Raw genomic sequence first — 26,665 nt, 5'->3', positions numbered from 1 at the left:
ATGCACGCCGGGCTCAGCCATGTGCACATTGGTTTGCGGCGGTGAGGCCGATTGTGCTTGGCCGCGGCTTTATTGCGCTCCCGGTTATATCTAGGGAAAGCCTTTAGCTCTCAGGAGAGACAATGTGCGCACGGCCGAGCACAGCCAGGGATGCCCTCGGTGCTCGGTTGTGCACGTTTGGAGCACGCTTGGGCTGCTGGGTGAGTACGCCTGTGCACGCTGAGCTCAGCCATGTGCACACTGGTACAGCCGATTGTGCTCAGCTGGGGCTATTGGTAGACTGCCATATGCCTTAAGACCTTGCTTTGTGCACGTACCGAGCTCGGCCACATGCAAAGCCATCACCACGTGACTCTCGACGCTCGCTGTGGCATTCATGTTGGTGTGACGGCCGTGTACGCCTGTGCACTTTGAGAGTGTGCTCGCGCTTCAGTGAGCTCAGCTGTGCTCTATTGAGCCCTTGTGTACACATCAGCGACTTCTTGTGCTCTTCCGTGTTTTCTCGTGCACTGCCATGCACTTGCGTGCACACTCATGCACTTCATTGGTCAGACTGTTTGCATGTCCTGCGGTGTGACATCAAATATGTCACTCAGCTGTCCCAGAAATGTCTTCAGCAGGGACATATTCCATGTGTCCTGCCTCACGACACAGTTGTAACACATTTCCTGTCATAGTTTGCGACCTGTTTGTGACATGCCATGCTTATTTCCTTTGTCCCGACAGGTACTCAGTCATGCCGGTGTCATCTCAAAGGATACATTCTTTCATGTCAGTCTCTTTGACATGTCCAAGACAGGCCTCCTTTCACTTTACGCCTCAGACCTGTCGTGTTTGTGTCTTCATCTGTGACACTACAAAATGCCACTTTCCATGTCTTGCCGAAAGACGTCGCTATGACATCTGATATGTCCCGGCTTTGGGCATGGTTGAGACGTGGTTGAGACAGGAAGGTTTTCACGTACATGTCTCAAGGCTGTCAGGGGTCCCGGAATTCTGGGATGCACGCCGTGAATCACCCACAATGAATCCTGGTTGTTCGCTAGGATGCAAATTGAAGGTGATCATCATAGTCATGCCACCAGAGGAATCATGTTCGTCCTTGTGCGTGCCACCAAAACTGCCGAGGTCCTTCTTGAAGTTCCCAACTTACGTGCAAGAGAATCAGATTGTGTTGGGGATATGTTCAATTGCATTGTTGGGGAGACGTAGTTGCTTTCATGGCCTATCAGTGGTAAATTCATAGCATATGCCTGCCGCTTCATGGCGAATGCAAGTGCTGGATCACCAGCCTCCACAGCAGCGACTGCGAGAGGTGCAGCTGCCTATTCAATGTCCCTCATGAGCAAGAGAACGTGTCGTTGATGAAAAATTTACCTCTACGATTTCCTGGCAGAGAAGAAGATGCGCAGTCAGCTTTTCGCCCATCTGTATTTTTGCACCAACAGCCAGTCCCGCAAGGTTACGTGGTATCTGATACCACTGTCACAGGGGGCATCTGCTGATATTTCCACGGTAAACATCTTGGAAATATTTGGTAGATAGAGAAAATTGTAACTCGGTGTTAGCCTAGCAAACATGGAGTTGATATGTGGCAAATACTGTAAATGTTATACCCTTATACCCCAATGGTCCCTGTCGGGAACATGCCAGCAACATACAAGATTGTTTCTGAATGTTGACAGACGTCTAACATAATGTGAATATGCTGAATGTCCTCAGGATGTTTGGAGAACAAATGTAGAGGGAATAGGAGTCATATGTGCTGTATGCTTGCGCGTTTAACATGACATGATTTTGCCGCAAAGTTTCCCTGTCAGTTATATTGCCACCATCCAAAACACTCTCTAAGCAAACATGCAGACGAAACATATGGGGAATAGGTAGCATGTCTCTCATATATTCCCTATGGAAATGGGACAATAATATAGTGCAGATATATCGAATATTCGCCCACACATCATCCATATGTTTGACCTGATGATACTGAGATAGAATTTTATCTATTCTCTGAATATTTCCCACATGTTTACCGTGGAAATATGAGCAGATGCCCCCTGTGTGTGCGACGGTGTAGCATCGCTCAAAGGTACTGACATTGATGGTGTGATTACTGTGCTCCCAAGGGACGCCTCCTTCCCATAAACCATTCTCATCCTGTCTGGCTTTCTGAGGTGTGCATTTGGGTCCTCCAACGTGTTTCTTGACATTGTGCCATGTGTTCCTGGAAGCCCAAGGAATGCTTTCCCTGAAATACGATTAAAGGGAATAGGCAGCGCTTTGGGAGCGTGACTTACTCTAAGACCAACATTTCATCGTCTTCTGGATGCCCATCGCCTTGCATGGAATGTAGGAAGAGTTGGCTGCATCCCTTATCCCTTCATTTGTGCCTTCAGGAAACTCCATGCCATTGAGAAACTCATGGGATGCGAGCATGTGGTGTCCACCAGGGCCACAAATGTCCGTCCACCCTTGACCATCCTGCAGGACCTTCGGATGGCTTTCCACCTGGAAGAGAGGCAGCAAATGCGGGTCTCTGACCAGGAGAGACATGAGTGTGCCTTCAGCGATGATGAGTGTCTTGAACTGGGCAGCAGGAGAGTCCTCAGTTGGCTGACTATCTGCAGGCTCAGCTTGTGCTTCTGTTCAGAGGCTGGCAGAGCATCCTGCATAGGTGGACCATGCATAGTCGACAGAGGGCAGAAGGGCAAACAACAACGTGTCACATATGGTAGAGAGGATCGAACATTGAGCAGCCAGCAAGCCAGCGGAGCAATGACCCAACAGGGGGGGTTGCTAATGTGCCTTTTTCGGAAGGGAGAATTCCGCCTACCTTTTGTTCGCAGTGTATCCTTGCAGTTCCCACTGGGACCGTACGACTGGATAACTAATATATTGTAAAGATTAATAACGAACATCCAGCCCATGGTTACTGAGACGTTCAGTATGCAATACAACCACGCAATTTATGCTACAACTGAAGGCCTGAGCCCGGGCATTTCTGCATCAGTGACTCCAAGTGACTCCAAGCTCTCAGCAGAGTCACCGTTTCACTGAAATGGTACCATTGGACTTCGCTCTGACAGTGCATGACTTACCATTCTTGGATCTTACCTCAACATGTCTGCCACTTCCGAGGGTCCAAGTCGCAGAGTTCGTTCTGAAACAGAATGCATGTGAGTGTGTACTTGTACGAGAGCGTGATGGTACATACAGGGTCATGTGTGTGTCTGTGCCCGTGCCCGTGTCCATGTGCGTGTGCCCGTGCCCGTGTCCATGTGCGTGTGCCCGTGCCCGTGCACGAGGATCCGCTCGGAGAGCTTGTTCTGAGACAGAAGTCATATGTGAGTGTGTACGTGTACGAGAAGGCGTGGTTACTTACTCATGAGAGTAGCATGCGAGCGCATCCACCTGTGAGGCCGCGAAGTTTGTGTCAGAGGGTTTGGTGTCTAAGTTCGTGAGCTGGAACAAAGCAGGGTACAGGGTACAGCCAAGTATCTACGTATCTAGATGACTACAAACTACCTACACTAACTACGTTGAACTACCGCTCTCCTGTCATCGCTCGAGCCCTCCGCATCATCCCTCGAGTCCTCCACATTGTCCCTCAAGTCCTCGAGGTCAGGGCTTGAGTCGAGTTTCTGTGACCCGTTCAAGTCGCGATTTATTATTCCCTGTGATGACCGCATTGCATACTTACACCTCTCTTTACGATTAGTCGCTCGCTACTTTCCCCTCCGAGTTATCGGCGCTTCTACCACCATTTAATATTTGCACAGTCCCGGGATTGAACACCCAACTTCCAGCTGACACAGCAATTTTTCTTTTTCGCTTTGTTGATTCTTTGAGCGCTCTCTGAGCGCTGTGGCTTGGTCTACTGTACAGTTGCATAGCTTACGTAACGCGCACTGTACAGACGGCGCTGTGTCGAGCTCTGGAGTCCTTAGACTTCACAGAGCTCGACATAGGTGTGTAGATTCGCTTTTGTCAATATATAAGACTTCACAGAGCTCGACATAGGCCATTGTGATCGCTCTGAGGCGCACTGCAGCCAACAGAAGGATCAGGAGACACCATTGCAGCGAGCTTCGTGTGTTGCTCAGGAGACCATTGCCAATGAGGGGCACCCACCTGCCCGTGGTCCGCAGGTGTATGTCTGAATGAAGCTGCGTGACATCAACCTGGACGTGTTCATAGAATGGCACAACTTGGACTTCTGTGCACCAGTGTCTGCAAGTGCAGTCATGGGTCTATGGTGCGTCCACCCAGTGCAAGACGATACAACACAGTATTTGATGAATGGGATTTGTGGGTCGATCCGCAGATCGAGCATTCAGAGGAGGAAGTCATGTCCTCGCGTAGTGCGGACATCCTCCCTGAATACGACATCCTGGATGGCAATGCTACCCTCACGCAGGAAGCAGACTGCAGCTATCCTACAGAAGATTCTGCAGCAACATCAAATGTCATCGCGTTCCCGAACACTGCTCAGTTTCTTTGAGAACATTTTGGGCTTCTTCCTACAGCAACATCAAGTGCGGAGATACCAGTCCCTACCAAGCAGTACAACGACCGCAGGCTGTGGAACGTGCTCATGTTGAGCTCCACTGAGAGCCTTCCTGACAACTCCCGCTCATGGTCCCTGTACACCGGCTGTGACTTTTGGGATCTCTCCTCCCACACATCCACTGTTCCTGTTATCCTCTGAACTCAAGACAACGGTTCGACTTCAAGCAAGGGTGAACGTGAACAAAGGACCCATGCTATGAGGTTCAGTATACAGAAGACCCACAGCCGCTTCCATGGGTTCTTGTACTAGCCTCCCACAGCCTCATGTACATTTTTCACAAGTTCCCCGATGTCTGCACGAGTGCAGCTGCCATTTGTGTGTCTCGAGGTGGGTGCTGCATACCACACTGTCCTCACCATCGACACTGCATTGATCCCACTGCTGACTCACCATAATTCAATCACAATGGTACCCGTGTTGTATTGGTTGGTTGCAGAAGAGGAGAGCAAGCTCACCAAGAAGGAGCTGGACTACCGAGCATATCATTCATGGGCACTGCAAGTACTCTCCAGTGAGTCGCAACTGCGAGCAGCTCTCACTGAAGGTGGTATCATTTGGAGGATCATCTTGGAGCTCATGTCTTCAACTGATGGAGTCCTGCAGGTGCCATCTGACCTTGCCATTCGTGCTCCCATTCTCAGTAGAGCTGAGCCGTCATTCAGCGATATATTACCAGCAGAAGGCAAGACCTCGTTCATCGACAACACTCTTACCACAGAGGAAGCAGACATTCTCTGTGGACTCTGCAGAGTATCCACAAGTAATGTGTCAGTGTCAGTTTTGTAGGAGTACTGTTTTGACTAATGAATGCCTTAACAGAGCAAAGGAATCAGATGGAGGATCTCTCCTGGTGGCCCAAATCCAGCACCTGGATCGTGTTGAACTCCGAGTGATTACTCGAGTTCCTGTGACCCGTTCAAGTCGCGATTTATTCCCTGTGATGACCACATTGCATACTTATACCTCTCTTTACGATTAGTCGCTCGCTACTTTCCCCTCCGAGTTATCGGCGCTTCTACCACCATTTAATATTTGCGCAGTCCCGGGATTGAACACCCAACTTCCAGTTGACACAGCAATTTTTCTTTTTCGCTTTGTTGATTCTTTGAGCGCTCTCTGAGCGCTGTGGCTTGGTCTACTGTACAGTTGCATAGCTTACGTAACGCGCACTGTACAGACGGCGCTGTGTCGAGCTCTGGAGTCCTTAGACTTCACAGAGCTCGACATAGGTGTGTAGATTCGCTTTTGTCAATATATAAGACTTCACAGAGCTCGACATAGGCCATTGTGATCGCTCTGAGGCGCACTGCAGCTAACAGATCGGCAGCGGCATGAACACTGGACTTTGGAACCCCTGGAATGGGGAATGGTTCCAGCAACGACTGCAAGCCATACGAGAAGGTACTGCCCAGCCCCTGCAGAGCAAAAGTGTGTTGAGGAAGTTCATCAACACGGGACGTCAGTTCTGCATGGCAGTCCTCCAGCTGTTCAGCAAGATCCTTCTGACCATGCCCAAGCTCGGCCTCCCTCACCTCAGCTTGCTCATTGCGTACCAGGAGGCCGTCAGAGATACGCTTGGCTTGTTCATAAAGGGTGGTCACTGCGCTGAGGTACTCCTGCAATACCATTTGCTCTGCGCGCAACTGCTCACATTGGCACAGTTCAGTGCAGAGCTGCTCACTTGTGCCCTCCAGCTCAATGATGCGCGAGTTATTCAGACGGTCCTGTGCATCATAGAGGATGTTCTGCATCCAGAGTCCTGCAGACACAGACACACCAGCGAGGCCATATAGAGTGACCCGTGACGGGATCAAGCTTATCGCAGTTGAACTTAGATCATATTTCAGATCTCCGAATGAAGATAAACTTATGTTCATGTCGTCACCGATGGTGTGCAGCAAACTGGGAAGTTCATGATCACGAGGTTCTGATCGCCCATGCAATACCTTATAAAAGGTCTGGGACAAGTGTGCGTGAGATGTAAGTACTAGCTACATGGATTGTCTAAACGTGTCTCAGGTGAAAGTAACATTACCTGGGGGGGCATATCCTCGCTCCTGGCTGTGGAGAGGTCGGTCGTGTTTGGGTTGCGCTGAATGGGAGTGGAGTCCTGAACACTGTCCCCATGATATAGAAATTAGTCTTTATGTGACATTTACACACTTCGTTAACGACACAGAATAGTTACCATGGTGAGGAATTGAGGGTCTTGTCGTCAAGCTCAGTACAACGGTGAGAGAAGAAGGTGGCAAGAGATTGGTCAAGATAATGTGTAATGGCGGGAAACTCTGCATGCATGATATGCAAGTATATGTTGCAGTCGAGGGCTGACGTCCAGGTGTACAATGTGGTTGAATTGAGTAGCGGTTGTGGTCTAAAGAGAATTGGGTGCTTAGCGCTGAACCCTTATTGGGGCTATTGTTGATAATCTGACATCATTGTACCAAAGCAGTAGCTTGGATCACACTAGTTCGATAACCTAGGCAGGATTGATGCGAAGATGCAAGATCAATGCTATATCAATGATTTATACATACATACTTTACATGTGCAACAAAAGGAGTCCTAGCAAGAACTGATCAACTCATGGAGACTGGCTAGAGAAACATGCATGTTTCCACGCTCATGAAGATCTCGCTGACTGTATCTCGGAAGCAAGCCTGTGCAGGTCCAATGGAGACACAATGAAGTTGTCTTTATGCAATAAAGAAAAGTCTGAGTCTGAGTCTAAGTTCGAGTCTGAGTCTGTGTCCGAGTCCGAGTCTTGTAGCTCACTGATGTGAGGCAGGATGAGCTCGAGACGCCACCACCCATCCTAGTATATGATTGGTGTCAGGAAAGGTCACACTGGTCAGCAAGAAGATAGGAAATGTACTGGGTTGAAGCTGCACTCATACCAGACAACCTTAATCTCACTGTGACCATGGTGAAGGTGGAAGGAGAGTACGTCCTTGGTGGGAAAAGCTTTGTGCAACTTGATTGGACACATCCACTCAGACATCCAACCCTTGTACGTGTGGCAATTGACGTGGTGATGCTCAGGACCAGGCTCAATGTAATACTTCATGATTACCTCTATGACACCCTCAGTAGACATGGGGGGACAGATCTTACATTTGAGCAAGAAGCCCCAACGGATGTTGTGTACAAGGTATGGAGTCCGGTGATGCTGGAGTAGTTGCAATTCTGCCAATGTGAGCTTGTCGAAGACATGCCAGAATTTGTCCTGAGGAGTGCGGTCGGACATGACGGTCATTCATGTTCGCGCCCTGCAGGCTGCTGTCTGTCTTCCTCATCATCAGAGATGATGATGGTGCAGTCGACATTGGGCTGGTGCTCTGAGTCGCCCTGAGCATGACTGGTGTTGCTTGAACTGGAGATAGACCCAGAGACATCAGTGACAGAGTCATTTCCGGGCAGTTGAGAATGTTCCGCGACTCTGACGTCCTGGTCAGAATCCGGGTCATCCTTGCCACGATGGCGTATGCGTCCGTGACGGCCAACATAATACTCAAAAACTGGGGGTGCTGAATGTTTGGGTGCTGAATGTTTGGGTGCTGAATCCTTGTGTTGCCTGCAATTTCCTGATGATAGTACTCATTCTTGATTGTCAGAAGTGACTCCTGTTCACGTGTTAGATCACCTGGAAGTGGGTCAACAGAGACACATCTGGATGTTGGCTGCAGTGCGCCTCAGAGTGATCACAATGGCCTATGTCGAGCTCTGTGAAGTCTCATATATTGACAAAAGCGAATCTACACACCTATCGAGCTCTGTGAAGTCTAAGGACTCCAGAGCTCAACACAGCGCTGTCTGTACAGTGCGCGTTATGTAAGCTGTGCAACTGTACAGTAGACCAAGCCACAGCGCTCAGAAAACGCTCAAAAAATCAACAAAGAGAAAAAATGCTGTGTCAGTGGAAATCGGGTGTTCAATCCCAGGACTGTGCAAATATTAAATGGTGGTAGAAGCGCCGATAACTCGGAGGGGAAAGTAGCGAGCGACTAATCGTAAAGAGAGGTGTAAGTATGCAATGTGGTCATCACAGGGAATAAATCGCGACTTGAACGGGTCACAGGAACTTGAGTAATCACTCGGAGTTCAACAGAAGAAGCGTGTCAGAAGTGGTGCGTGGCAAAAGGAAAGGTTAGAATTGGTGAGCAAGGAAATCTGCAACAGAAAGGCCTATGCTATGTACCTCTCTGCTAGCTACCGTGCAAGCCCCTCCGACCGTCGCCAACTGCAGGGTACTTTGACGAACTTACCCAATCTACTGGCAAATGCGGGAGGCCGGTACCCATTCTAAATGCCCCTCCAGCCCTCGCCGATCGGCAAACTGTCTTCCCCAGTGGCAAAAGGTCGTGCATCGTCATAACCCAGTCCTAAACCAGCTCCAGGGAGTAAGAGCGATTGTCACGCAAATATCAGGGTGTAGCCCTGTTAGAGGCTCAATAACGCCGTAACAGACTGGGTCATGACCGCCTTCAAGGATCTCATTTTGAAGGACTCTAACTGGACCTTCACCTGGGCACCCGGCAGAGGCAGAGAGCTTGGACCCTACCATCTCCTCATGGGAAGGTCTGAAGCCACCAGAGGAAGCTGGCTTATACATTGCAAGAGATGGTTGATCATCACCAAGATTGCCCTGATATTTGAGATTGCAACTTTGGGTGGCAGCTGGAGTGGAAGACTAAGGTGGTGTTTTACTTCATTCACCCAGAAAAATCAAAGCCCAGGGCAGAGATGCTTTCCTTATTGGAGATGCAGGACCTTCAAAAAGAGGTGTTTGAGGGTTGTAGAAGGCTCATGATAGAGGCCCTTCAATGCTCTAATTTACTCATTTCTGAGGATACCTTGATTGAGTGGGCCATTGCCTTCCTGGTTCTGGAGGAGTCCTACATAAGGTGTCTTGTACCCAGTTCTTGTTTGTTGTGTACCCATCTCCTATTCATCTCACTCAATGTCTCAAGCGTATTCTGGGAAGAGAGTCCTTATTCTTCAATGTTCATATTGGTAGGTGAAGTACATTCAATCCTATGAACTACATTTTGACAGAGGGAAAAATGAATTGGGTGAGTCACCCCTCCAGCAGCTGCCTGATTGATATCCAGAAGTGGCATGAATTACTGGGTGCCATCCTCCCATGTAAAAAAGAGGAGCATCAGTGAGTTGCCTCCCCCCCCCCCCAGAGACCCAGGTGGAGGTTATGTTATGTCTTTCTTGAAGGTGCCCCGGATCTGATAACAAGGCAAGTTGGAACTTGGCCTCCCTACCTAGTCATTTTAGAACAAAAGTGATCCTAGAATTGAACTGGCCCTCATTAAGGCTGAGCATAGGTTCCGATCTTTCATAGGTAGATCTGTATCCGTGACCTGTATAATCAATACCTACAGGTCCAGGTACCTACATTATGGATCAGTCATGGATCTAGGTCTGACTTTCTGAAATTTATGTACTCAAATAAGTTTATTTGTTGATGAATTATTCTGTACAGATACCTACAGATACCAGGTATATCATAGGTAACCTGGGATCCGCAGGTTAAGATCCGTAGGTCACAGATCTTACAGGTATTTACCTGTGGTCCTGTGCACACTGCAGATCTAGGTATAACTTTTGAAATCTGAAATACCTACAGGTCAGATCTAGGTAGATCTGTAGGTAACCTATGCTCAGCCCCTTGTGCAACCCAATCCTACTAAAGATGTGGGGAAGAGCTCCACTGGCGATAATCACTTGGGGGTGTGAGTCTGGGGTACAGAGATGATAGAGCATGAAACAACCCACGAAACAAGAGTGGAGCTGACGATAGACCAGAAGGTGGGGGTCCTAGAATGGGGAATGTAAAATGAAGTTCTGAGGGGCAAGAAGCTCAAAATGACTGGATTTATGAAGAGATTAGACAGTTCAGAGTTGGCAGTGGGATATGGACCAAACAACAGGATGATTTACCCAGGCTCTCACTGGTCGTGGTACTTCATCTGGGTGAGCAAGTGGATAAGAGTGTAGGCATGGCTGGTCGCTGAGGTTCAGAGGGTCCAGCTCTGCTGCTGCTTTTGCGTTGCTGCAACCATGCACTTCAGCTTTTTAGAGTAAAGATTCTGGATCATGACCAGGGAGCACCATTGAGGAGCCTTTTTTGATGATAGATATGTGGCCTTGGACAGCCCCATGTGTAAATATATAACCGGAATGTGCCAGGTGGATTAACATACCAACCAAAGAGATGAGACATGCCTCTGCAGACTGTACTTGACATAGAACCCAGTCTGGACCCAGGGAACAGAGTGGAGGAAGGGGCTTCCCACTGATAAGATGCCAAGGTATATTATTGGTGCAGTGTACTACTAACACTTGGACACATCAGGTCTACCATAACAGTTTGAGCAAAAGCCAGTTGATTATTATATGTATCACAATGTGATAGATACAATATACACCAGATGAGTTGCAATAGAATTCTGGCTTACAATAAGCACTGGTCCACAATCTATCATGTACCTTAGTGGAGAAGCAGCATTGCATTCAAGGCTAGGTCGCTTTAAGGACCCTGGACAATCAATAAGGTTGGTCTAGAACTTTGTGGATCATATATAATAGTATAGTGCTTTGTATGCCTATCTATAGTATATGTACTATCAATGCTCTACCACAACTTAAATGTTCGAATCATATCTGAAGGCTCAATGTTGTGTGCTAGTGTGCTGAATGAGTGCCAATGAGGGTGTCTAGGGGCATCTAAATCTGTGCACCCTAACCCTAGAGTAGGTGTTTTGCAAGTAAGAACTTTTCTTACTCAGGGTGGACCAAATACTTACTTGAGACTATCGGAGTCCAAATTTTGTTCCCACGGGGATCACAAAGCGTTACCTGGGTTGGCAGAAATCATTGTACCTAAAAAACGCTCTCTTTGTTCCTCATCGATCATAAAATCTCGCCAAGGTCATCCCTACAATGGACAGCATCAACAAACAACCTTGCAACTACCAGTATTTCTGACAAATTCACCCCTACCATCTGTGCAGCCTGCAAGCTTGCCAAGGTCATCTTAAATAAGTACTACAGTCTCTTTGACACCTCAAAGTTATACCGCCTCGTGAGTTCTGACGCTTGGGTGTAGTTTGATGCTCTCTGATCATCCATTCACAGTGCTTCATCCATTGATGAAGCTTAAGGAGGATGAAGTGGCCTGAGATCTGGCAGCGCCAAGTGAAAGCACTGCTTGAAGAAGAGTTCCAAATGCACTACGCCCTCTGGGAGCTCAAGCGTGAGCAAGGAGAGCCTGTGATCCCTGCCACACCTGTTCCCAGTTCCCACTCTCCCTCACGGAGGGTCAAACTATGATGATGGTGCCCTGAACTCGATACAACTCCTCTTTCATTCATGCACCAGTAATAGCAAGGTCGCTAACTTTAAGTTGATCTGACAGGACTCGGACTGGAACTGGGACTCAGACTCTGAGCAGTCCGCTCTGAACAGCTTTGATGAACTGCACAGCAGCATGCTATCATTTGATCATGAGGAGATTGAGAATGAGCTCATCCAGTACCTCAAAACACTGCTCGAGGAGACCAATGATCCTCTGCATTGGTGGTATGACCACATGAGCACCTACCCTGTCCTCTTGTGCATGGCCCTCAGCATTCTATTGATTCCTGCTGTGTATATGAGTGGCATCACATGCAATATCTGTTGAACTCTGAGTGATTGCTCGAGTTTCTGTGACCATATTATGTCCGTATTTTTGCCCTAGGATGCTTGCATTGCATACTATACCGCTCCTTTACGATTAGTTGCCTGCTACTTACATTCTCTAGATATGCGCACTTCTACGCACATTTAATTTTCCCAGTCCAGGGATTGAACCCTGGACTTCACCCCTTAGAGTAAATTCTTCTCTCTGCTTTGTTGATTTTCCTGAGCGCTTTTCTGGTGCTGTGGCTTGCTCTAGTGTACAGCTTATGTAACGCGCACCGTAGAGCGCATGCCCATCGAACTCTGCAGTCCTTAGACTTTACAGGGTTCGACATAGGCCTTTGTGATCGCTCGCAGATCCACTGGGGTTAAAAATACCATCTGCTCACTAAGTCTTTGTTCAGTTGCAGATGACTACTCTTGTCACATGTCCGAGGGCGTATGAGCACCCAGACCATGCGCGCACTCCTGTGCCTCAGCAGCTGGAGTGTAGCTGGCTTTATATGCCCGGAGGATGCCAAAAAGGTCACCCAGATGGCAGAGCTTGAAGACAACTTGTCGGACTATGAGATGGAGGATGGGTGGGACACAATTGATGTCAACATTGTGTAGCATGTCGCGCAACAGTCCCAGGTACCTCTGAGTGTATCGCTCGTACCATTCCTTCCAGACTCCACTTCTCTCACATTCACATGACTTCTGCTGTTCTCCCATTGGTCCTTTGGAGTACTTCACTGCCCTCGAGGGGTATACAGCACTTCTGCACACATGGGCACATCCATCCTCTCACCCTATCCCCTTGCATTCTTACTCACCATTGTTCCACCTAGTCAAGTCTCACACTCCAGCTCAATGTTTGAGTATCAGTGTTTGCTAGCTCATACCAATTACCCCCTGCACCTCATGCTGTATTAAACTTCATATTCTAGTACTAACCTCTGTCGACAATGAATCAGACACCTTGTCTATCCACCTCAATATGCCAGTAGTACTACCTAGAACTCTGAGATGATTATCAATATGCCACTTCCATACATGCATTCATGTGATATGTCCCCATTTGTGAGATAAGATCTCAATGAATCTACATCGAGAAACACATCAATCAAGCCTCTGAGTCTGCAAGTTCACAGTCTCTCGAACTTCTGCCTCACCTTCACCCTGCCATCAGAGTCAATCTGCTTGGACTCAATTCTTCAGCTGAATGTCTGCACTACTACTCCATTATGAACGACATAGCAAATAACTAATCATGGTGATGAACCTCCAGAGTTGAACCCCATGATGCTAGGTGATATGGAGGAGTAGCTTCTCAACTGCTGATCCCATGCAAGACCACAAGAGTACCACCATTCATCCTCATGCTCCCAAGACCCAATCTGACAAGCATTCTCCAATTGATGGGCAGGTGATCGCTGTGGTGTGTGGGAAGGAGGTCCTTGAGGTGTTTTTGACATGCAGGAGGGGAAATCTAAGGAGTTTTATCAGTGAGTACCAAAGTTCTGAAGCCAGTCTGCAGCTTTCTGGAGCCTAAAGTAGACAGCACACTCCCAATCTCCTTGCTTGTGCTTTGAGTGAAAGGCCTCCTCTCAAGTGATGCTCTGGTCCTTGTGCATGCTACAATGTCAGAAAGTGTAAAAGCAAGCATACAGATATATATACCTTGTAGATGAACTGGTAAATCTCAAAGTGCATGAACTCAACAAGTTTCTTGCGAGAATGTGTGCTGGTTATGTCTTTCTTGAGGCTGTACTATACAAACTTGCTTAGAGTGGGCCATAATTGGCAGTAACGATTCATGAATTTTGTGGTACTTCAATGAAATTATATTATTGATTACATCATCATCACTAGTTAATGCTACAGTTAAAGCACTGTACCCATTGGGTATAAATTGAGCTTGGATGAAAAAGCATGACTATGATACAAAACATTTCAGAAATGATCATACAAATCACCAGTTTAAATCTACAAGATAATTTTTGCATTCTGAATTGCTAGAACACTCTATAGGATAGTGCTATCACTAACAAGGCATAAATGGAACTATATCTCTCTCACAGTACAACTTGTGTGACTAATACTGGTCATCATCCAGTGGTCAAAGTTGCAATCCACCCAATTTCTGTGCTTATTCATGCTTTAAATGACTCTTAGTCAATACTAGAACATTTGAAAGCACTATCTATACAATTTCAAGCATCTGATGTTTGAAGATTACTGAGCTGTAACATCAACTATCCAACTTCATCTCACTTTCACACTTCTTCTGAGTTTGGGCGCTTTTTTGCCTACATAAGTGATGGGTGTGCTGCTGGGACAGACGCAGAGCTCCCTGTGTTGCTCCCAGTAGCGCACCCATCAGATCTTGGGCGCTTATTTTTGACTTAAGTATGCTTTGAAGCTACATCAATGTTTCAGTAAATATAGGCTTGTAAAGAGCAAGCTCACTAGGCGCCCATTTTCATGCTCAATTAGGAGACCTAACCCTATTCAGTGCTTATACAGTAAGTTTGAGTTCTTATTGAAGCTGATATAATCAATAGCTTAGATACTAATGCAAGCAACCAGAGTTATAAGATGTTTCCCACGGGGATTGATTCGCATCATGGCATCTAGTATCAAATGTTGACATAAAGAACAATTCTTTGTACCTCATGAATTGTAATGCTTGTCCCTGGCTGTCCTCATCATCAGGGTCTGTTTTGGACTCCAGAAGACAGTCAGAGTCCTTGGAGCTGAACTAGTTATCATTGCTGTCATGTGTTAACTGCAGTGGATCCAAGAGTGATCACAAAGGCCTATGTTGAACCCTGTAAAGTCTAAGGACTGCAGAGTTCGATGAGTGTGCTCTCTAAGGTGCGCGTTATATAAGCTGTACACTAGAGCAAGCCACAGCACCAGAAAAGCACTCAGAAAAATCAACAAAGCAGAGAGAAGAATTTACTCTAAGTGGTGAAGTCCAGGGTTCAATCCCTGGACTGGGAAAATTAAATGTGCGTAGAAGTGCGCATATCTAGAGAATGCAAGTAGCAGGCAACTAATCATAAAGGAGTGGTATAGTATGCAATGCAAGCATCCTAGGGCAAAAATACGGACATGATATGGTCACAGAAGCTTGAGCAATCACTCAGAGTTCAACATCATGACCTCCAGTGTGTCAAACAAGATTCTCCTAACATGCCTTGTACTTATCCCATGCCTGGCTGTGCCAGTAATTGGAGACCTGTATCTACTTGACATTACAATTGATGAGGAACAAAGAGTGTTCTTTAAGTACAATGATTTCTGCCAGCCCAGGTAACAACAATTAATGTCCGTGGGAACAACATTTGGACTCCAATAGTCTCAAGTAAGTATTTGATCCACCCTGAGTAAGAAAAGTTCTTACTTGCAAAACACCTACTCTAGGGTTAGGGTGCACAGATTTAGATGCCCCTAGACACCCTCATTGGCACTCATTCAGCACACTAGCACACAACATTGAGCCTTCAGATATGATTCGAACATTTAAGTTGTGGTAGAGCATTGATAGTACATATACTATAGATAGGCATACAAAGCACTATACTATTATATATGATCCACAAAGTTCTAGACCAACCTTATTGATTGTCCAGGGTCCTTAAAGCGACCTAGCCTTGAATGCAATGCTGCTTCTCCACTAAGGTACATGATAGATTGTGGACCAGTGCTCATTGTAAGCCAGAATTCTATTGCAACTCATCTGGTGCATATAGTATCTATCACATTGTGATACATATAATAATCAACTGGCTGTTGCTCAAACTGTTACAGTTACTAGATCTAATGTGTTCAAGTGTTAGTGGCTCCTGCTTGCAGAGATTGCCCCTTCCACCGCCACATGCGGGGAGATTCGGGTTGAGGTGCAGCAGCTCCGGATGGAGATGGAGCAGCAGCAGGAGGAGAGTCGGGCGCTCTGATGGGAACTTCGGAAGCTCCAGGGTTTGGATGGCACCATGACAGAGCTCCGTGAGGTGGGCCGCCAACAGGCTTGCCATCAACGAAGAACACTCGAAGGACAAGCCAAAGCTCAGCGAGCTGGAGCCAGAGGAGGAGAATGAGGAGCAGAAGGAGGGCGTCAACAAGGGGAAGGGTAAGGATAGGGCGGAGGATGATGAGGAGGAGGGTGGAGTGGCCGGAGCATCCGGAGCTGCCTAGTCTGGAGGTCCAGGGTCTGAAGGTCCATGCTCAGACATTTTTTGTATAGTAGAATATAAAAGCGCGTTTTCTTGACTTTGAAGTGGGAAGAAATAAGTAAGAAGTAAAACAATTAGCACCAGGGGCATTGCACCATATATCAAGCAGATACATGCTGAACAAACATTGAACATTGGCCAAATATTACTTGCGTGGCGCCAATCGGCATATTGCAGTTACATCCTGGTTACACGAGACATTTAAAATATATCCAGGATGTGTCGAGATTTCCTGCCACATCTCAAATATGTCTACAATGTAACAGTGCAACACACGCTGGTCAAAATTGGCCAATGGTCATGCTAAGTTCAGCATGTTTCTAGGGGATATGTGGTGCAATGCCCCCGGTGTAGTATGATAAGGAAGAATTAAAAGGACTCAAGGGGACCAGGCTTGTCTGGGTAAGCAGAGTGGAAGTCCGCTACCAGCTCCTAAGCATGTCCAAGCTCTGTGGCAAGAACCCAGGAAGTTTTTTTGCCTGTGCCTTCATAGCCAGCCCACCAGACTAAGTACAATAATTGACAGGTCCGGCGCCGCTTATCGACCTTGAAGTTGAGAATTTTGGAGATTTTGTACTCCAGTTCTCCATCAACCTTGACCGGAGGCAGCGGAGGTTGTACTTGTCCAGGAATAGAGTTGGGTGTGGCTGTCTCGAGTTGAGACACATGGAAGACGGGATGAACAGCCTTCATGGACTCCAGGAGCCAGAGAGTGAACAAGAGTTCCAGGCTGTGGTATGATCTGTATGGCCCAAGGAACTTTTTGGAGAGCTTTTTGGATAGATAAGTGGAGCGGATGAACTTCGCGCGCACATAAGCGTAGTCTCTGATCTTGAAGTCTGGAGCTGGAAGCTGGTGCTTATCAGCCTAAGCCTTATACCAGATTTGGTCAGAGATCATAGTTCGGAGCAGTGTGTGGAGTTCATCTAGGTCAATGGTTGAGGAATGAAGAGAGCATTCTTTAGGTACAATGATTTCCGCCAACCTGGGTAACACTTTGTGATCCCCGTGGGAACAAATTCCAAACTCCGATAGTCTCAGATAAGTAACTGGTGGGTCCCAAGTAAGAATTTTTCTTACTCGAGAACACCTACCCTAGGGTTAGGGTGCACAGCTCTAGGGTTGACTAGACACCCCTAAACACCCTCATTGCTGCTCATTCTGCATACTAGCACACAACATTGAGCCTTCAAATATGATTCAATCATTTGAGTTGCAGTAGAGTGTTGATAGTAGGTATACTATAGCTAGGCATACAGAGCACTATACTATGATATACAATCCACAAAGTTCTAGACCAATGTCATTGATTGTCCAGGGTCCTTAAAGTGACCTAGCCTTAAATGCAATGCTTCTCAACTAAGTTACACAATGGATTGTGGACCAGTACTAATTGTAAGCCAGAATTTTATTGTGACTCATCTGTACATATAGTATCTATTGCATTGTGATACATATAATGATCAATTGACTTTCACTCTAACTGTTATGGTAGACCTAATGTGTCCAAGTGTTAGTAGTACACTGCACTGATAATATACCTTGGCATTAGGTATCAGAACACTAGTCTGACAAGGACTAGAAGTGGGAGTGTTGTGGCAACAGCAACATCAAGGGTCTACTATGAAACAAGAGGACAAGTACTAGAAATAGAAGAGGTCAGAATTAGAGAACTTGTACTACAAGAGGTGCTGGCAGATTGAAAGATAAGGGATAAAGAGAGAACAATGAGGTGTGGGGGTCTAAGATACTGGGGGCTTTATCAATGATTAGGTTTGAGAAAGAGTCTGAGTGTATTATGGGCAGTGAGGATCAAATGCCAGATGAGATCAGAAATGAGGGCAAGAGGAGATGCATTAATTGTACTCTAAGAATAGGTATAAGTACATCTCAACAGTGTAGGTAATGGCAGAAGCTCATGAAATAATTTAAAAGATTGTTCAAGGTCGAAGTGTATGCTAAGAGTTCAAGATATATCTACTCTATTTGAACCTGCTTCTAGCACTTTTTCTGATGTTCCATGACAAGAGCCTTGGGGCTGTATGGTGAAATATACCCCTTGTACTAGTCAAAAATAGTGATGTAACTGGTGAAGTGAAGTGAACATGAGTGGAGTAAAAGCACAAGAAAGTGGAGAGTGGTATATGGATGGTTACCATGAAGAGAGTAAGTTCATGCAGTTAGTTGTGCGGGACTGACCATCATAGTACAATGGCACAATAATAGCATAAGAATCAAGAAAGATACACATCAAATATGTTCACTGCACACAGTATACATAAGGCTAAAATAGAGCTTTCAATAGAGCCTCTTTTAAGCTCTCAGTTGGCACTAAAAGCATTCCAAACAGATAAGAACTGACAAAGATACGCAATAAACAAGTTTACCATTATGTGTAAGTATTAGTACAAGACTATCATAAGTACAGCCATATCCATGTCAATTGTAGTGGTCTAGTAGTACAAGCTACTTGCTGAGCATGTTATTCATTGCATCTGTCATTATTACTTGCTAGTATTACTTGCTGCATGCGGCCTTGGGGCTAGTGTCATCCATTAATCATGACTGCAATCCATCCTATTCCCATTGTTTAACTGGGAAGGTGACACCTTTATGATAGACTAGAGTTCTTATAGAATGTATGATAAGTGTCACTACCTATGTTTCTTAGCAGTCTATTGAGCTGTTGAAACAAGGTGTATTGTGTGTGTTTTCACATGTTTGGGTGCTTACAATTAGCGCTTATGCCCGGGAACTCCAAGCCCTCGGTGGAGTCACTGATTCACCGAAACGGCACTCTCGGATTTATTCGGATGGGTGCTTAATTCCCAATTTGAGATGAAATTCCCACAGCTCGGGCACATAAGTGGTGTTCTATAGCTAGTAAGCTTAATGATCAGTCTTTAAATGATATTAGCAGTTGCCTTATAGATCCTTCTATAGATTGAGATTATTACTCAGACCATTAACACATGTTTAAAAACTTGTGGATGTACCGAGATTTGAACCACCAAGTTCCAGCAATACTATAGTGTGTTACCCACTACACTAAGAGCTCATTACTTACTAGGCTTGGATTTTCAATTATAGGCATAATAGCAGCTTGTGTGGTGTTGAACATGTTTATTGCATAGCTCCACCAATTTCTGTCAGTTTTAGATGATTTTGATATTGCTGGAAAGCTAGAGATTTGCAGTACATGTACAGTATACTGCTGTAGTGGATAGAATATATGTCTCATTGCAAAGTATACTACTAGTAACTACTCCTATCTTATATTATCATCAGACACATCCTGACTTCATCAATCGTCCTTGCCAGAACTGGCCTACTTCCCACCAAGTTAGATGTTTAGCTCTAGCTTGCCCCATGATAGCTGGACCAGCCATGATTCCCTCAGTAAGAATAAGCAATGAAACAGTGAGATCAGTACCAGAACTTACTGTTTCTCACCAGTTCCTGTTGAAATCCCACCTGGAAGCTCAGACTAAAAACATCCCACATCTTCATCCCCTGGAGTCATCCTGCAAAGAGATTTTCCCACTCATTTTACTGTAATCTTGCTGGCTGAGCACATCACTCATGATGAAAGGCAAGCTTGCTGGAGACAGCTTGAAGTGATGGGCCTGGAGCCATACAACACTTGTTTCATCCCAGACCCATCATTCTCTATCCCTCTGCCCTTGTATGTCTCACATTTGCCTTGGTGGCGCTGAGGGGCAGGCTCTGTGTAGTACTGAATGAGTACTTCCACGACACTGTTGGTTGATGTCAGGGGATGAAGCAGTATATCCCAAGTCTCCCATTCTTGCAAGAAGCCTCAATGGACCTAGCTGACTCTGTATGGAGTGCGGTGATGCCGGAGCAGTGCAGCTTTACCTAACATGAGCTCATTGAAGACACACCACAGATTCTCACAGGCATTGCTTACAAGCACTCCTGGAGTTGTGTTGGCAGGGTGCTCATCACTTTCTCTTACCTCTTGTGATTCTGACTCATAATTGGAGATCACGATGATGGTGTTGACATCTGCAACTGATGGAGGTGCAGGAGGTTGAGTGATATCTGCAGCTATAACATTGTCATTGTCATCAGGGTCAGGGTCACCATGACAGCATAACTGTCCATGCTGGCCAACAAAGTACTCTGGGAGCATGTGTTAGGACTGTGCGCACAAGACAAACTCTGAACGGAAGTCCAAAGTCCAAAGTCTGAAAGTGCACAGTGAGTGAAGACTTTGGCGAAGTTATTGACCAATGCCCAAAGAGATGTGTTGATGTCTTCAATTTGCGGAAGTCCAACAAGAGGCTTCAGAGTTTATACCAGAGCAAGCTACGAATAAGAGAGTCAAGCAGAGAGTTAGAACCAGAGACAAGACAGAAGTCATGAGACAGAGGTGGAGGTCTGATGGAGAATTGGATGGAGTTCAGACAGAGGTTGCGGGGTAAGTCAGATAGATTGAGTTCCAAGTAACTGGGTAGTCAAAGGACGAGTAACAAGATATCAGAACTGAGGAACTATTCAACTGTAAGGTATGTCTTATATACAAATATCTAAATGTCCGGTCAGAGTCCGATAGGAGTAGGGACAGGAGGCAGAATGTGGATGTGATGAGGCGGAAGCAAACAATCAAGCCCTATTAAGTATAAGTAATGGATACAACGTCATAATGCAAGCAGATAACAGGGCAGATGTCCGGAAGCAAGCGGAGTCCAAGTGGATGTCCGAGTAAGGCATGATGAGTAAAAACGAGGGTGATGAAGTCATAACTGAAAAAGGGGGTGGAGTTCGGAGGTAGTCCTGTCGGGGTTGTGGCAGAGAAGTGGCGGGAATGAGGGACTTGAGCACGGGATGTGACAGCATGTATGAGTGGAGATGTCTGATGTGCAAACTGCACTGACCTTTTTCTATCCAGGAGGTGCTCTTATTCCATCTTTAGTGCAATCACAGTGAGGTGCAGTTTGTTTGATCTTAGCCAGGCTTGAAACTGGTAAGCATACAAATCTCTCATCCACAAGCATGCTTGAGACCCTGGCAACATTCCAGGACATAATGTGGTGTCTGAACTCTGGAGGTCATTCTGCCTCACATCAGCAAGCTTGAAGACACCAATTGCAAGTCCTCACATGGTGAAGACACTTGTGTAGTTACCCCTGTGGATAATAGATATGGATTGACTCAGTGCCACAATACAAGTGGCAAGATCTTCATGGGGTGACGGTCAATCATACACTTGCTTCTAACATCTATTTGCAGTGTTAAGTAAATGTTCGTGCTTAAGAAGCATCATGTGTCTATATACTAGGACTTCCTTTGTAATTATCTTCAGACTGATAAGTATCTTCAAGTTGTCATCACTCTTTTTCAATGCTTAATTCTATGTGTCCTACCGTTATCGCACAACAATGTCTCAGTGTCACAGACAAAGTAAAAGATCCCCCATTTCCTCATTGATCATCCCTGCCAGAAATGGCCTACTTCACATCAAGTTAAACACTGCAATTTCCAGAGGCTTACTGCAGCGAGTGTATTTTTTGATCATGGCAGCTGAAAATGTTAGAAATTTGACCAAGAATTTCAGATGCATCAGGATGTGATCCTGATGGGCTAAGCGCACACTGGCATTCAGATTCCCACAGGCCCATCGGGAACCACCTGAAATGATTGGAGCTTAGAATTGAGTAAGCAGGGCTCAAGATCCAACAGCAAACATCAATTGGATATTGAGGCTCCGCCGGGTCAGATATTGACCCAAATACATTGGGATGACATTGCCTCCCGATGTTTGGGCAAATTTCCAACAAATAATGCAACAAGCTATCTAATTCTACACCCAAACCGGGCTAATAATTTGTGGAAAATGTTGTTCACTTCCTACTACAATTTTCACCAATTTTCAGCCCACGAAAGGATGTGATCTTTGCAGTGCATCTATTAGGACTACTTTATCAGCCAATAGCAGGTTAGCAGATAATGTCAGCCAATTTGTGCTCTTTAGTGCAAATTGGCTGGGGAGGTTTTTCCTGATGTTGGAAGCCTCAAAAATGTTTCAATGTATGTCAAGGCTCTAACTTGCACTGCAATGTATAACTTGCAAGATGGCTGTCGACATTCAAATACTGATGATCATAGATATTGCATTGCCAGGGAACGCATTGCAATTACAAGGTAACTACCAGCAATCCATCGGCCATCTGTAGCAATGCCAGGCAATGCCCATCAGCTCATGCAATGCCTGTTGGACATTATCATGCCAAGGTGAGCATGGTCCGGCCATTGCAATATAATCCCGCCACCGCAGATGCCATTGTCGGGAATTGCACTGACAGTGGTGCTTTGGTGGTGAGGGTTCCTCTGCACTCAAGTCCGTATGTGCGTTGTTGATTGACATCTTGTGTCCCAGAATGGGCACCTCTCCTAGGGTCCAGAGCAAGCTGAATCCCCCTGGCTAGTGTGTGATGCTTTGAGTTTGGTGTTGCACAAATCATGACCTGTCACAGGGCAATAGCGATACCTGAGTCTGGCTGGGATCTGCCTTCGTGTCTTGTACTCGAGTACATGTCTCTCAACAGAAAGTATGCAGGCCCACTCTCATCGGCCTTGATGGTCTGTCCGGGCCTTGGGCAATCTGCTCCAGTTATCTAGCGCAAGCGATTCCCAATATCGTCATACGAACAGGCAGGCAGGTACGCATGAGTCCCGATCATGAACTCGCTTTCGTCATGAAATACAGTGGCATGGTCATAGTTGCGAAGTACATAGACGTGATGACGAGATATCCTGAACAGGATGGTAGGGGGGGCATAGCGTACCCTCGAAGGCTTTTACCAGCTCGACAAGACCCCGAGCCTGCGTAGGTTCAGACTCCACACCGAGAGACCGAACGACGGGCGCCGCACCTCATGCGGACGCCTTCGCCAGCGTCTTACGAACAGTATCTCTCCGCGACTTCTTCGCGAGCATGACGCAGAACCGCTCGAAATCGTTGAGCGACCTCCGCTTAGCGATGGCCTCCCGCTTCTGCGCCCACGACGACTTCTGCCACTTCTCGACCGTGCCGTCCTTCTCGAGGTACTTGCGGATGACACCCGTGCCGGCGCCGCGGGGAAGGGATGACAAGACGAAGGGAGTTAGGGTGAGGTGGCGGTAGGAGAAGGGCTGACGGGGGACGCCGGTGGTGGGCCCGTCAATGATGGCCTGGGGGTCGTAACGACATCAGCCAAGAAAAGGAGGACCTTATGGTGGCTACTACGCACCCGGTTGTGATCAATGATCTCCGCGATTACGGCGATCTGGCCCTCCTGAGGACCGGACTTGAGGAGGACAACTGGGAGGAAGCCAGGAACCGTTGAAGGGCGATAATCTCAAGACCAGTACAGCGAATACATACCACGCCCGACCTCAACGAAACGCTTGAAGTTTGAAGGTTGTGCCTGTTGGAAGAACAAGGCGAATGAGTACTCACATAAACCAAAGTCGTCGCCCCGAACCCGCGTGCCAGCCCGTCATCCAGCCATGGACCAAGCCATCCATCTCCTTTTCGCCTCTCAAAGTCACCCTTTCGGCCCAGACAGCATTCCGAACATCCTTCGGAACGCATTTGCATCGTTTAGAGACTCACCGGCATGTTTGTTGAGCTTGAGGAGGTCGTTGACGGTGTCGAGGGACAGTGCTGCCGGTGCTAAGAAGAAAGATCTGCTTACGCGAGATGAGCGCCGGCGTTGAGCGTCTGCTACCACTGCCCACGTGGCTCGTAACCTTGCACTGCGCCCCTCGGTTGCTCTTACACCGACGTGCAGACTCGGACTCGACCAAGTGAATCCTGACTATGATTCGCTATCGTTTGTATTATGGCGCACCAGCGGCGAAGGATCTGCTTAACCCGCAACAACCCTCGTACAGCTGGCAAACCATCACATCTCCCCGACCGTTCTCCCTACATCCATCGACACTTGCCGCAGCCAGCCGGCGCATTTCGATGTTCTACGAGAATGCCATCTTTGGTGATGAGCAGAGTCCATCTCCACCTGTCTCCGCTGTTGGGGATGAAGATGGAACACAGTCAGGTGAGCTTCGTCGCCTTCGAACCCGTTGGTGTTGTTCATTGACAATCCAAGAAGGCAGAACAACTGTCATCACCTGGCCCGCAAGCACCCAGGGCGGAGATTGTAGCGCGTCCCGTTCCGGCGCGGACATTACTTTCCTCTGTTCTTCAGTCGGCGTCTCCCACGCCCGGTCAGAGTACGTGACGCAGGAGACACAAGACACCGGATCCTACGACTACTCTGACGCGTCTTCAATCGTCAATTTCCCCGCGTTTCACTTCAGCCTCCACGGTCTCACATCGCTCGCAGGGCTATTGTCGCAGGCAGAGGCCGCCCGCGCAAGTCATGCATACAAGGGATCGCGTAAGGTTCACCTTCTCGTGGCGGTCCTCGAGATCGAAGGTCCAGAATCCATCCGCCTCAAGAAAGGCCCGGACGCTGGGAAAGATGTGTCTCTCCTCAGGCTCGTTCTGGGCGACGAGTCGGGCGGCATCTGCAAGCTGAGTGCCTGGCGCGAAGTCGCCGAAGACTGGGCAGGATTGAACCCAAATACCCACGCGCCTGCGCGAGCGGTAAAGAAGGGCGACATTGTCTTCCTCGAGAGTGCGTAGTTGACGAACCCTGTGCTTGTGACTCATGCTCATAGTTTTACGCCCGGGCACGCATGCCTTTTCTGCAATGCATTATTAGATATCCTCGCCTCATGGGAATGTGACTCGAGCAGAATTGCGGCCGCCGTACCTATCACTTGTTCTGCATCGCCTCAGTGGAAATCAAGACTGGAAGTCTGTTATCGTGCCATGCCTTCGGTACCTCAGGATGCTCGGCTCCGGCCAGACCTTCGTCTCGGACTCAGTGACGCAGTCGTACGCAAGGTAGCCTCGGTAGTCAATTGGTTTGAGACCATGGCTGGCCTCTCGTGACGAGCGTATCCTTACGCCCGTGTGGCCGGCGATCCGTAACGCGCTACGCCGATGCGCGACTCGATGTCTCTCACGTAGAGCAGCCGTTGATGCTTCCGATTCGGACTACTGCGGGCACAATGTGAGCTTCTGCTACCTTGTATTCAGGAATCAAGATTCTCTTGTTCCCACGGCTGACGCCTCTCCGAAGTAGATCAGGGACTGCGGTCTGTGGTTACTGCCTCGCCCAAAGTCAACTCTATCACCACGCCCTTGTCGATCCTCGTGGAGCATTCCCTCCTACCTCTCATCAGGTCATGCGGCTCGACTGCGCAAGGCGTCGTGTCATGATGGAAGTCTAACCGTGAAGTAGCCCGGGACGCGCTCTCAGAAGCGTAGTCCACCCTAACCCAGAGAATCACGCTGCGGAGACCTTCAGTGACATACGGTGGATCCTGTAGCACAAAGAGCGGAACAGAAGGTTTTGGCTTGTATTTGGTATACGACGTTTGGTATCCTTTGTCCGTATACGTACTAAGAGTATAGTCCGGGTATGAGCTGCGGGCTTGTTCAAAGGTATCTACAAAGTCCCCAAAGGCAAAAGTCCGGCCAGGCTAGGATAGGTGGTAACAAAGGCCCACGTAGGGAATGTCCATGTCCGTATCATCGCGGATGGGAGGATTGGAAAGGTGAACGAATGTAGGTCATCGAGACGGTAAAGAACGACAACGACGCGAGGGCGGGGGCTGCTGCGAGCTGCACTACTAGGCGTCCGGGAGTATATGAAGCAATCGACTAGCGGTATACGTACGTGGTACGTAGGGAAAAGTACACTACGACAGTATAAGAAAATGTAGTGTACATCTTATACGAATTGTGCAATAAGTCCGAATCGTCCGCAGTGAAGTAACAAAGAGAACAGCGAGGCGCGATTGTCTAATAGTACAATGATGCGAGTTGTAGTCCGAGTAGTAGTCCGACACCAGACGTAAGTAGATACATATGATATGGTCCGTGCCGTTTCTTGTCAAGTTGTCAACGTCAGAAGAACTAACGTCCGAAAAGCAGGGGCAATGTCCGACAAAGGGGGTAAACAAGTCCGTCGTAGGCCCAAGTGGTAGTCCGAAGCAGTGCGTAAACGCGGATCGAAAGTGATGACGCTCTCGAAGCGCGGATGTTGGCGGCCATGCAGCGCCAGAGTACAACAGCTTCAAGCGAAGAAGGAAAGAGGTA

At 47.4% G+C, this 26,665-nt stretch overlaps 6 protein-coding genes across 6 annotated transcripts; 3 read left to right on the top strand and 3 right to left on the bottom strand.

Annotated features, from left to right (window-relative positions):
* Positions 1-772: 772 nt before the first annotated feature.
* L226DRAFT_520580 (uncharacterized protein) lies at positions 773-3,689 on the bottom strand (the record flags this gene model as incomplete). Its single annotated transcript, XM_067678649.1, has 11 exons — positions 773-903; positions 966-1,031; positions 1,154-1,325; positions 1,378-1,482; positions 1,662-1,689; positions 2,098-2,248; positions 2,310-2,642; positions 2,834-2,887; positions 3,099-3,160; positions 3,215-3,326; positions 3,536-3,689. The coding sequence occupies 11 exons, from the start codon at positions 3,687-3,689 to the stop codon at positions 773-775; spliced, it is 1,368 nt and encodes a 455-aa protein (XP_067538714.1).
* Positions 3,690-4,975: 1,286 nt separating this feature from the next.
* On the top strand, positions 4,976-6,363 carry L226DRAFT_567825 (uncharacterized protein; the record flags this gene model as incomplete). The annotated part of the gene is made up of 3 exons (XM_067684082.1): positions 4,976-5,337; positions 5,898-6,180; positions 6,232-6,363. 3 exons carry the CDS (start codon positions 4,976-4,978, stop codon positions 6,361-6,363), a joined length of 777 nt encoding a protein of 258 aa, XP_067538713.1.
* Positions 6,364-15,410: 9,047 nt separating this feature from the next.
* L226DRAFT_520576 (uncharacterized protein) lies at positions 15,411-16,447 on the top strand (the record flags this gene model as incomplete). The annotated part of the gene is made up of 5 exons (XM_067678648.1): positions 15,411-15,530; positions 15,566-15,617; positions 15,946-15,965; positions 16,064-16,087; positions 16,253-16,447. 5 exons carry the CDS (start codon positions 15,411-15,413, stop codon positions 16,445-16,447), a joined length of 411 nt encoding a protein of 136 aa, XP_067538712.1.
* A 3,322-nt stretch (positions 16,448-19,769) lies between these two features.
* L226DRAFT_520574 (uncharacterized protein) lies at positions 19,770-20,641 on the bottom strand (the record flags this gene model as incomplete). Its single annotated transcript, XM_067678647.1, has 4 exons — positions 19,770-19,861; positions 19,929-19,998; positions 20,129-20,243; positions 20,391-20,641. The coding sequence occupies 4 exons, from the start codon at positions 20,639-20,641 to the stop codon at positions 19,770-19,772; spliced, it is 528 nt and encodes a 175-aa protein (XP_067538711.1).
* A 2,454-nt stretch (positions 20,642-23,095) lies between these two features.
* Positions 23,096-24,112, bottom strand: L226DRAFT_551012 (60S ribosomal protein eL14; the record flags this gene model as incomplete). The annotated part of the gene is made up of 4 exons (XM_067682793.1): positions 23,096-23,682; positions 23,742-23,812; positions 23,876-23,918; positions 24,107-24,112. The coding sequence occupies 4 exons, from the start codon at positions 24,110-24,112 to the stop codon at positions 23,386-23,388; spliced, it is 417 nt and encodes a 138-aa protein (XP_067538710.1). The 3' UTR covers positions 23,096-23,385.
* A 174-nt stretch (positions 24,113-24,286) lies between these two features.
* Positions 24,287-25,604, top strand: L226DRAFT_284443 (uncharacterized protein). Its single transcript, XM_067673586.1, has 3 exons — positions 24,287-24,551; positions 24,606-25,133; positions 25,221-25,604. The coding sequence occupies exons 1-3, from the start codon at positions 24,314-24,316 to the stop codon at positions 25,451-25,453; spliced, it is 999 nt and encodes a 332-aa protein (XP_067538709.1). The 5' UTR covers positions 24,287-24,313; the 3' UTR covers positions 25,454-25,604.
* Positions 25,605-26,665: the final 1,061 nt, after the last annotated feature.

Source organism: Lentinus tigrinus, assembly GCF_003813185.1.
Source record: "Lentinus tigrinus ALCF2SS1-7 unplaced genomic scaffold L226scaffold_5, whole genome shotgun sequence".
In the NCBI taxonomy this organism is placed as follows: domain Eukaryota; kingdom Fungi; phylum Basidiomycota; class Agaricomycetes; order Polyporales; family Polyporaceae; genus Lentinus; species Lentinus tigrinus.
The sequence above is the reverse complement of the archived record's forward strand: the minus strand, read 5'-3'. Positions and strand labels throughout refer to the sequence as shown.

Coding starts and splice junctions, on each gene's coding strand:
- L226DRAFT_284443 (XM_067673586.1), top strand. CDS start 24,314: ATGATTCGCTATCGTTTGTATTATGGCGCACCAGCGGCGAAGGATCTG. Junction 24,552..24,605: donor TGAAGATGGAACACAGTCAG/GTGAGCTTCGTC, acceptor CAATCCAAGAAG/GCAGAACAACTGTCATCACC. Junction 25,134..25,220: donor CGACATTGTCTTCCTCGAGA/GTGCGTAGTTGA, acceptor ATGCATTATTAG/ATATCCTCGCCTCATGGGAA.